The sequence below is a fragment of the Lupinus angustifolius genome, unplaced genomic scaffold (assembly GCF_001865875.1).
Source record: "Lupinus angustifolius cultivar Tanjil unplaced genomic scaffold, LupAngTanjil_v1.0 Scaffold_1_141, whole genome shotgun sequence".
NCBI classification, from domain to species: Eukaryota; Viridiplantae; Streptophyta; class Magnoliopsida; order Fabales; family Fabaceae; genus Lupinus; species Lupinus angustifolius.
In genome coordinates, this window is record NW_017715471.1 from 7,747 (window position 1) to 19,943 (window position 12,197).

Consider the following 12,197-nt stretch of genomic DNA (forward strand, 5'->3'; position numbering starts at 1 on the left):
AGTGAGGTGAATCAACACTTCATCAAACATAACCTTGAAAGCAAAATAGGTTGATTTCCATTTGTGAAATAGTTTGATTTCCGTTTGCGAAATTTGTAGACCTTGTTGCTGATATATTTTCAAAGGCAATTACCAACAAGATCTTTAACTCTGACTTGGCATGATGAACATCAAAAATATCTATATACCCTCTTGAGGGAGAGTGTTGGTGTGAGCATAATTATTTCCCATGTTTCAAGGGAAAACCAAACCAAAAATATATTTCTAAAATAAAGTCCTTGAGTGACTCTTTGTACTAATTAATATATATAGGTAGCTGCTACAGCACAAAATATACAACAAAAAAACTCTTTCTCCATGTCATTCTCCATTTTAACACAAGATCCATAACACCATAGTAGTAAATAATAACACTGAAACTAATCATCTGATCTATTTATTTTTGTTTCTTGATCTGTCCCATCCACCTTAGACCACCTGTTAACACGATTTCTAGCTATGATGACCTACACAGTATAACATATGATCATATGTATAAGAAATATGATTATAATTTGGTAGCAATGGAAAATAGTAATTAAGAAACAATTTGAAGTCAAAAAATACCTGATCGTCCCAATTAGTTTTGTAAGTGATTATAACTAACACCACAGTTTGAACAAATGTTCCAAACAACATTCCAATCCAGATTCCCTATAGAAAAGTAATAAGTTTGTTCAATTGATAAATCAGTACAAAGTTAAAGTACATTTGAGACATTAGGTAAAATCATACCTTGACTTGCATATCAATTATTTTACCAAGCACAAGTCCTACAGGAATTCCTATAACATAATAACACCCTATGTTTACATATGCTACAATGCTTTGCCACCCAGCTCCAATAGCAACCCCTGTTAAAATGACAATATCATTTCCCTCATATTCTTTCAGATAATACATATGCATACATGAATCCTAAAATTACTAATTCAATGTATAGTTTTTATAAGTTTGTATAATGGGCGGCATAATGTACTAGGTTCCCACATAGTGGAGTATGGGGATGATAGATGCACACATCCTTACTTTCACAAGAGAAAGAAATTGTTTTCAGAATTTGAACCTATGACCTTCAGATCACAAGACAAACAATTACTAACCCTCTAGCTTTTATAAGTAAATAGATATGCATACATAAATCTTAAAATGACTAACTCAAAGTATAGTTGTTAGAAGTATATAAGGGGGGTCCAGTGCATGAAGTTCCCACATAGTAAGATTTAGGAATGGTAGATTTACACATCCTTACTTTCACAAGAGAAGTAACTGTTTTGAACCTCGAACTTCCAGGTCACAAGACAAAACAATCTTACAATTACGCTAATGATATTGGCCCTCTACTTTTATAAGTAAATACCATTGACAAATTAAATCACTTTTGTCATGAAAAAGGAATCAGGATTCAAATCTTAAACCTATCCATTAAATCAAGTCAAAAAGAGTAAATGTTGGAGAGATACCTGAGAGTACAGGTTGGACACTATTTAGAAGTATAGAGATTGACAACAAAGGTGACAAATCCCCAACAGCATCTGCTACCTCTTTATTTGAGGTAAATATATAAGCAAGTCTTTCCCTAAAGAATAAGAAAAACAAAAACAGAATGAACCCAATGGTCAATGATGTAAGAACTGTCACAACTATAGAGAACTTTGCAGCTTTAGCACTTCCTTTCCCAAGTTCATTAGCTACCCGAACGCTGCAAATTAAGATCAAGTCAATTTTCCATTGTAAATACAGAAGATGAAAAAATGGTAGAACAGTCATGTTTTGATTTGTAACGCATAAATGTTATTTTTGTGTGTGACACTGTTTTATATTGTAGTTGTGTTCGCAATTGTAGTCACGGTTGTGATTACTTCAACTACGATCATTATGGTCGTTGTGATTGTGATGCGGATTGTGACCATTGTAGTGCAAATGTTTTGGGATTAAAAAAATATTTTTGAATTTGGTGCAGTTTGATATGATCCAATACGATCTAAATGTAATATGATGCAATTATGCTATGGCTCGATGCAACCACATTATTATAATCCAATGTGACACCGCAACCATAATAGTGCAGCTGCATAATATGATGCGAATCACAATTTGAATAAGTGGCTGTGATATATGAGAAAAACAATGATCCATCAACAATAGAAAGGGGAACAATGCTATTACCTTGCTGCAGCCATGAAACCAAGGGATATCATCATTTCCCATCCGTTGATGTTCAAACTGTAAAGAATAAAAGTTAATCTTCATCAGTCCAAGAGAAAAGTCAACTATACATCAAATCAATATAGGCAACAATATAAAAAAGAAACACAAGATATAAAATTTAATAGAGAAATGTTAGAGCGCAGAAGGATTACCATATAGATAGAGCATCAATTTCAACCTCTGCATTTTCCATGTTGCCTGTTAAAAGAACCAATATTGTGCTGTACCAGAGTTCAAGACTGTAAAACAAAAACAGCTTCATCATGTTAGAAAATATTTTAGTTAGGATAGATCTTTGTTTTAGATTGCGGTTATTGTCACTATTGTGATACGGATTGCTACCATTGCGATGTGAATTATTTTGTGACTAGACAATATTTTTGAATTTGATATGGTCCGATACGGCCTGATACGAACAATCTAAATGTGGTTGTATAGCGGGCCCAATATGGTTGCATCATTATGATTCGGTGTTACATCACAATTGTAGTATGATGCAATTGCCTCAGTCACTGCAACCTAAATATTGTGGTCGCATCACGTAATGTGGTTCGCAATTTGAATCATAGATAAATAACATAAAATTAATCTTGAGAATCAAAATTCTATTAGCTACTCCAATCAAAAAGAAAATCCAAATTTATTTGGCAATAGCATTTACTAACAAGAATTGATAAAGAAGAAAACTTTACCATAACATGGCACCAGCTGAAAGTGAAAGCTTCACAACTGCCCAAAGTTCTTTGAATGCTAAAAATGAGAAACCTTTCCATGTTTCATGACACCAACCACATGTGACAAATATAAGTTGTCCAATGTTGGGAATCCAATAAGCCAAACTTGTAGCAATCATTGCAGCAGGAAGGCCTAGATTTAACTTTATAACCAAAAGCCATGACAGACACACATGAAAGATAATTGAAAATGCTGCAAGAAATGCAATAATCACATTCTTGCTTTGAGATTGTAGAAATGTCTGGCAAGTAAATGAGACTATAAAAGCAAACATGATAGGAATTGACCAAAGTGAAATGGTTCCTGCAACTTCTGCTATGCTTTCATCTTGGCCTAATAAAATCAAAATTGGGGTTGTGAATATGAAGAAAGGAAGAAGAATGATTGCAGTTAATGTTAACACTATCCATGATCTTTGAAGATACACTCCCATCATGCCATATTCTTTTGCTCCATATGCTTGTCCACAAAGTGTTGACAATGCGCTCGCCATGCCTAACTACAATTGCCATTGCAATAAGGTGTCAATACATTTTCATTGAACAAACTATATTTGCAGCCATATATAGGTAAAGTATATTTTCATTGAACAATTGCCATTGCAATAAGGGGATTCTCCGCTGTTACTAGGGCATGGGAAGAGTGGAGAGTCACAAGTAACATACTATGTCTTGAACTAAAACATTAAGATAATTGCTTCATAGCCTTTTCCACTTTTAAATTCTTTCACTCACCCCTCATATCGAATGTAAGACTTCACACTTGAATAAACTCAATAAGATACATGAAAGCATAAACACTCATCCACAAAGTAACATAAGCTTGAATTGTTTGAGTTGTGACAATAGATGTTCACAATCTGCAAGCAACCTTATGAATAATCAACTTTAGTTCCATCACAACCTTTGAAGTATACGATTCTCTTGCCAGTACAACCGCAGTTTCAGTATTCACTAATATCTTAACTACATTAACACTAATAGGTACTAAGTTACCAAACAAAATCAATGTGGATCATTAACAATGTACTGTTTGATGAATTTTGTGTTAAAAGAGTTGAAGCAATCATGAAAGAAACAATATATCTGTTTCCCTTCAACATTTACTCGTAGATTTTAGGATTGTGGAGTAAAAAAAAATGGAATCTCAAATTTGGATCCTAAGGATATTTATAAAGCATCATCTCCTTTTTAAGAAAAGAACATATTAGCAGTGTGTACCTAAAAGTTAGACAAAATAACCCTCATTTACTTTATACAAATAAAGATATTGGAAGATTACTTCAGTAAATTGCTTTATTAAAAATTAAAAATAGTTTCTCTCTCCACCCCAAAACTCATTCATTTCACACGTTTTGGGGTTTGTTGCACATGGAAAATGTGAATGTGGAAACTTGTATAGCCAAGGGTATGGTACTGAAACAGCTGGTTTAAGTAGAGCTCATTACAGTGCTGGAATAGTACCCATAGCATACAAAAGGTACCTCATTATACAGTCATTTTTGTAATAATTTCTCATCTTTTAGATTGTTATTTTAATGGGTAACTAGTATTGGTTGTCTCTAATAGGCATTGCAATCATACAAGAGTTTTACCAATTTTGTTTTAACTTTCATAATTCATATTCACCTTGTAAAAGAGAAAAGGAAAGGAGAGGGTACTCAGGGTAGAAAAAGAACTAGAAAAGTGAATGGTTGGAACAAGACTTTAGAATTTGTGAATAACTTAAGAGAAAGAAGAAAATTGTTGAATGAATTTGGGAGTAAGAGACAAGGAAGAGGAAGAGACAAAGTTTGCATTAATAATTTGAATGACATATTTAAATTACTTTACAAAAGTAGTTAATATAATATATATAAGTAGATGTGGTTTGTGTACTTCCTCATAATATTATAAAATATATGTTAATATTAGTGTTGCTGAACAAGTAATGACATTCCTTCTAAATTAGAATCTTAATCCTCAAAAATAATTTTTTTTTAAACTGTTAAATAAGAGAAAATATATATATATAGGCACTTAACAATGTAATAGTCTATGAGTATAATATTGATGCACTTACGGTATAAAAAATTATACACAATCAATTCATCATTTACCATTCATTTGGATTACTTTTTTTGAAAAGTCAAACATAATTGAAAATGAATGGTAAATAATACAGTTGATAGTGTAAAAAACTCTTACAATGTCGGTGTATACATTTTTTTCTCATAGTCTATTAGTCCAATCGTAATCATTTATTTTCAATTATTAAAAAAAAGTAATATAAATGAATAATAATAATTGTATAAGTTTTTACACTCACATTATATAGATGTTCCAGTTTTAAATAATAAAAAATGTTCAATAAAAACTGAAAATTTTGTCAAAAACTTACCAGAACACCATTGACAAATCTTACAAGAACAGTGTATACAAGAGCAAAAGCAGCAAGTTCCCTTGACCCAATATGGCCAACAAAAGCTTGGCTGATAACATTGATCCCAAAAGTAGAGAATCTTGTGAATATGCCTGGAGCTGCTACTACCCACATCAACTTACTCTCTTCCCATACCCTCTTTACCAATGACAATTCTTCTTCTTCTTTTGATGTTTCCTTAGTACTTAGCAGCTTCTGCCTTGGATCCACTTCCATTTTCAATTGTCTGGTTTTTTCTGCTGCCTATGAGGATATGCTATGTGTTGAAAGTAAAAACAAGGCAGAGAATAAAGAAGAAAAAAAGTTGGACTGATTATAAACCTAATTCATTTGAGAATGACCCATCAATGAGTCCATGATGGATATTGATAATGAGTTTATTCATATTTCATTAAAGAATGGAGATCATATGCTTTAACTTGGTTTCGCCCACCATGTCCCAACCAATAATATAGTTATACATAATGTTTTGTTTTATTTTTGGAAGGAAAAGAAAATGTCACACATAAATAAATATTTTTTTACTGGTATAGTGGGCTGAAATTTTTAATTAACTATCATTATATTATTAGGTAAAACAAGGTTAGAGAAACCATGTTTGGACAAGTGATTTCCATCCTTCATAATTACAATACCTCCAAAAGTATAAAAAGTCGATAAAAACTTGTATAAGGATTTATTCAACACGTCATATTTAAAGACAATTGTACTTAAGTATTTTGATTCTATCATTTAGGATTAGATTTTAATTAGAATTAATTTTTTAATATGTTAACAAAATTGTATTATTATCTTTATATTAACATATCTTCATACAAGTCTTTCTCTAAAAAATTAAGGACCGATGATATTTTAATTTACACTTGCATCCAAATATGTTTTTTATTATGGCAAGTATCCAAGAACATATTGTACACTTCCATCAGTTGCATGCATATTGAAATAATTGATATGAAATGCGAGGAGTAATAGTGAGATCATCCATGACAGCTTTTCTTTTGTCATATTGGAATGATTGATATGAAATGTTGACGCCAATAATTGTTAAGAAATGCTCACGTCTCTTTCAATGTACCAAGTATATGACTTCCTATATGGTATTGAGGAGTCCAATATTAAATAGAAATTGTGATATATGGAAAGAAATTAACTATCATATATACACCAATAAAAAAAGTAACTCCAAGGCATGTTTCAGGTGCGCGGATCTTTAGATTGCTTATCCTTCTTTGCTACGTCCTTAATAAAAAAAGTTGTTATTAATATTATTTTATTTATGTAAACATTAATAGTGAATCATACAATTATATAAAGGTAGTTTTCTATTTGGGATGCTGATTTATATTATTGTATAAAGTTTTATAATGTGGAGGATTGGAATAGAAGAGAGAAATTAAAGTTATATTTAATTAAAACTCCTTGTTAGATATCCATTAATTGTAAACAACAATTAGAAACATTATACTGGCAATGTCTTATTCTTTAATAATATCATGTTAACCATTCAATATTCTCAGGAACGTAGGTACAATTCTCTACCCAAACTCTATTAACAAATTATTTTATGTTCCTCTCTTCTTTTTATCTCTTACTCTTTTATTTGATTATATTTTTAGTAACGCTACATAGCCGTCATTTCCATTGTACCAACAAATCAAATGGTAAACTTATTTGACTCTACTTATCGTGTAAATCAAATGTTGATATTTGAATCTTGATAACTATTCTTATGGAAAGAAGAATAATCAATCTCCATCACTCTTAAGAATGGTGAAAACCACTTCTACCACCATTTTATAATACCAAAAAAAAATACATACAGAAAACATGATGGACTTTTAAAAAAAGATCATACATGAATGTGTGGACCAAAAAAACTTTTATATTTAGTTATGGGAATGCTGAGGAGAACTATAAAAATCAGTATTGTGAAAATCGACCTATACAAGATGGTAAATTGATTTTCATACTATTACGGTATAACAATTATACCAATCATAAAATCATTTGACTAAAGTTAGTTATATCGGTTGATTTTCAATTCGACTCTAATTTTTTAAACTAAAAATGACTTAGTTATTATCTTTTTTATTAATTTTTCAAACGTGTATATTTAACTTTACTAATATACGCTTTAATTAGTGAACAATCGATAAACCACTATATTGCCTTATGAGTACCGTGACTAGTCTGTTGACGGTTAGGTACTAATAACGCTAAGAAAAACATTGTTTAAAGGGAAATGATGAAATTTTGATTTTAAAATTGTTGTTTTAATAAAGGAAGAAATGTTTGAGTACATGAAGTTTTCGACAAGAGAATCCATTTATATAGTAATGTAAATCATAACAAAAGTTATAAAGGTATTGTTTATAGAAAAAATGAAATTTTATCTTGAAAATTAATGTTTTAATATATGAAAAAGTATTTGACTTAAGTTTTCAATGTTAATTTTCATATTCTTCAAACATTATCAGTATGACACAACCAATTTTGTTAGAAAAAGTTCAAAAGTTAGGGATATTTTTGTAAAATCGTTTGTTTTAAAAATAAAAAATGATACCCTTTTCTCTCTTCTCTCCCATGCCCCAATCTCCCTCCCTATTCTTTTGAAGTTGGGTATTGATCAAGAGATTCAGCGCCTGTCTATAAGAATTCTGAGAACTACGAATCCGCATTGATTAATAATGAGTAATTGAAGGTTATATAAGTGACTGTTGTGAAATTTAAGTGGTATTTTGTTTTATCTTTTTGGTGCTTTGAATAAATTTATTTTGCTTTCTTTCTTACACCCGAAATAATTATTTTTCGTTGAAAATAAAATTAAAATTAGTATGTGATGTTAAGTAGACTTGTAAATCTTAATTACTTTAGGTTTCCCATTTGAAGAATGAGACCACATTTGTTGTCTCAAAAAATATATCATTTCATGTTATTTGTTGTGAATGATCAAAGAAAATATATTCAAGTTAAAAAAAATTATTATTAAATATTTTCCTAATTAATTACCATAAGTGACACATAAGCTAATACATTTTGAGAAACAATTAATTTACTCTCTTGAATCATAAATACAAGTTAATTTATATTTTCATCAATATTTACTGTACCTCACTCATAAGTGCTTCTTGTTCATTAGGATTGAACAATGCTTTAGAGTCATCAATATTCAAATGAACAAATTTGTAAGATAAAACACCTTATTTATGAAGGCATTCCTTCCACCAAAAGAATTTGTGATTTAGTGGTTTGAAATAGATAATTAAATCCTTTCAAAAACTAAATCACAAATTCTAAATCTTATCAATTCTTACATTCCTGACTAATTCACACTTACACTACACCAGTGTTGTTAAAACAGTACCGGTTATTAAACCGGTTCAGGGTACTGGTATAGTGGTACAATGGTTCAATTGATAATTCAATAATTAAACCGCATTTCGTTTAAACCGGACATACCTACTTATATTTATATATATAAACTTATAATAAAAACATTCCAAATAGGTAGTAGATACTCAAATTTATAGTCTATATTCATAATCTACTCAAAATTCACATAAACAAACAACTTTAAGTCTTTAACAAATTCAAAGTCTAATTACAAAACATATATAAAACAAATAAATTTAGAGTTTTAACATTTAACACCAAGGAGTCAAAGTTGTTTATAAATATTGTATTTTTGCACCAAATCCTATCTTCATACAGTACTCCAAGATTACACAAACGTCACTGAGATTACACACGGATGTTAGAATGTTAGGAACCAAAATGTGTAATCTAAGTATACATTGGAAGCATGTGCCTTGAAGTGTTGAAGAATGATTGGAAAGATGAGTGATCTTGTAATGTCTTTTTAAGTTTTTATGTTTTTTTTCAAAAAAACAAATATGTGTATAAACCGGCCGGTTTAATGAAATACCGGTCACTTCACCGGTTTTGATACTTGGCTGGTTCAACATCTATACCGTACAGGTTAGGAGACTGATTCACCGGTTTTACGGTTGAACTGACTGGTACGGTACAGTTTTTACATCATTACACTACACATCACAAGTGTAAGAAGGTGAAGGCCTTCAAAATTTCAATTCCCCTCAAAAGATCTTCACTACATTAAGTAATTTTAGATATCCATGTCTTTGTGAATGGTTGAATGAATTTCTTGCAATAGATCAGAAATTCTAAAGTAATCTTCATTTTGTTGCAACTGGAAATTGGAAAACAGAAGAAAGAAAGAAGAAACAGAACACGGTTCTGTGTATTGCAGAAAGAAAAGAAAGAAAGCAGAAGAATTGGAGTGTTTGTGAAGAAGGGAATTCAATGAATAACATCTGAATCTTATTGAATGATTTGTACAAGCAAGGCAAAGCAATTTATACACATTACTAAAAATAGCAAAACAGAATTAACTACCAACAGAATTAACTAACCAAACTTTCTAATTTTAGTAAGTTTGCATATTAAGAAACTGAATTATTACAACATTCCCCCTTAATTCAAGTTTCCTTCAAGCATCTCAAACCAAGCTTGTGCCTTAACTCCTCAAACTTTATCTTCTTCAAGGGCTTCGTTAGTGTGTCTGCAATTTGCTCATCAGTTTTGCAGAATTCAAGAATGAGTTTGTTCTTGATTACTTGATCTCGAAGGAAGTGAAAACGTGTTTCAATGTGCTTACTTCTTCCGTGTGCAATAGGATTCTTAGAGAGATTAATTGCTGACTTGTTATCAACCCTTAACACTAGGCTTTCACTTTCCTCTTTCAACTTTAACTCAGTAAGCAACTTGCTTAACCAGCAAGCTTGTTGTGCAGCCATACAAGCAGAAATATACTCTGCTTCACAAGATGATAGGGCAACAACATCTTGTTTCCTTGAAGACCACGAAATTGGTGCATCACCAAACAAAAACACATAACCAGAAGTGCTTTTCCTATCACTTTTATCACCACACCAATCTGAATCACTGAACCCAAGCACACTGTGGGCAATTTCGTCACTGATTTTAGTAGGAAACAACTTCTTCAAGGGCTTCGTTAGTGTGTCTGCAATTTGCTCATCAGTTTTGCAGAATTCAAGAATGAGTTTGTTCTTGATTACTTGATCTCGAAGGAAGTGAAAACGTGTTTCAATGTGCTTACTTCTTCCGTGTGCAATAGGATTCTTAGAGAGATTAATTGCTGACTTGTTATCAACCCTTAACACTAGGCTTTCACCTTCTTCTTTCAGCTTTAATTTAGTAAGCAACTTGCTTAACCAACAAGCTTGTTGTGCAGCCATACAAGCAGAAATATACTCTGCTTCACAAGATGATAGGGCAACAACATCTTGTTTCTTTGAAGACCACGAAATTGGTGCATCACCAAACAAAAACACATAACCAGTAGTGCTTTTCCTATCACTTTTATCACCACACCAATCTGAATCACTGAACCCAAGCACACTGTGAGCAATTTTGTCACTGATTTTAGTAGGAAACAGCAGTCCATACCCAATTGTTCCCTTCACATATCTGAGTATCCTCTTGGCTTCTAGCAAATTGGACTTCTTTGGTGATTCCATATGCCTGCTCACTACTCCTACACTATATGCAATATCTGGCCTGGTATTGCATATGTACCTTAGACAACCAACTACTTGCCTATAGAGTGTGTTGTCAACTGCATCATCTTCCACTGGTTTTTCAGTACCTATGTTGGTCTCCATTGGTGTGGAAGCTGCATTACAACCTTCCATGTTAAACCTCTTCAATACATCAGTGGTATACTTCTTTTGGTGCATAAGAATCCCATCAGTGGTGCTTGTGAATTCTATTCCAAGAAAGTAGGATAGATCCCCTAAGTCACTCATTTCAAATTCTGCCTTCATTTCTTCTTTGAATTGACAAATTTCTTCAAGCTTGTTTCCAGTTACTAGCAGGTCATCTACATATAGACAAACAATTAGTAGATCAAGAATGCTTGAGCCCTTTACATAGATTCCATATTCTGATTTGCATTTCAGAAAGCCAAGTTGCATCAGAAAGTTGTCAATTCTTTTGTTCCAAGCTCTTGGGGCTTGCTTGAGGCCATAAAGAGCTTTGTGAAGTTTGTACACTTGATGTTCCTTGCCTGCAACTTCAAACCCAGGTGGCTGAGTCACAAATACTACCTCATCAAGTGGTCCATTTAGAAAAGCAGACTTGACATCCATTTGATGTATGTGCCAACTGTGATAGCTTGCCAATGAGACTACCAATCTGATTGTTTCTAGCCTTGCAACAGGGGCAAACACTTCACCATAATCAATACCTTGCTTTTGAAGAAACCCCTTTGCAACCAATCTTGCTTTATACTTAGCAATCTCACCATTAGGATTGAACTTGACCTTGTATACCCATCTCACAGCAATAGCTTTCTTGTTTGTTGGTAGATGAGTTAGGTGCCAAGTTTGATTCTTCTCAATTGATCTCAGCTCTTCCTTCATTGCTTGTAACCACTGATCTGACTTCATTGCTTCATGGAAACTTATTGGCTCCATCTCAGCTAATAGGGCCATATGGACTAATTCCCCTTCTGCAGTGATACCTGAATCAGGGAAGACCTCATAATCATTTAATCTAGATGGTGGTTGCCTCATTCTAGTTGATCTCCTTTCTGGTTGATCTTCTGAGATGATTGGTTGTTGTTCAGGCTGATCAACAATTTGTATAGACACATTCTTCTTTTGATTTTCTGTTTGACCTTCCCAATCCCAACACAGAGTCTCATCCACCTTCACATCTCTGCTTAGCACTATTCTTTGTGTATAAGG

At 32.2% G+C, this 12,197-nt stretch overlaps 1 protein-coding gene across 1 annotated transcript; it reads right to left on the reverse strand.

Moving 5' to 3' along the window:
* Window positions 1-338: 338 nt before the first annotated feature.
* LOC109336874 (protein DETOXIFICATION 21-like) lies at window positions 339-5,723 on the reverse strand. The gene is made up of 8 exons (XM_019573691.1): window positions 5,365-5,723; window positions 2,943-3,484; window positions 2,403-2,489; window positions 2,209-2,265; window positions 1,503-1,741; window positions 775-893; window positions 607-693; window positions 339-506 (listed from the first exon to the last, which is right to left on the reverse strand). Exons 1-8 carry the CDS (start codon window positions 5,620-5,622, stop codon window positions 420-422), a joined length of 1,476 nt encoding a protein of 491 aa, XP_019429236.1. The 5' UTR covers window positions 5,623-5,723; the 3' UTR covers window positions 339-419.
* Between the last annotated feature and the right edge of the window lie 6,474 nt (window positions 5,724-12,197).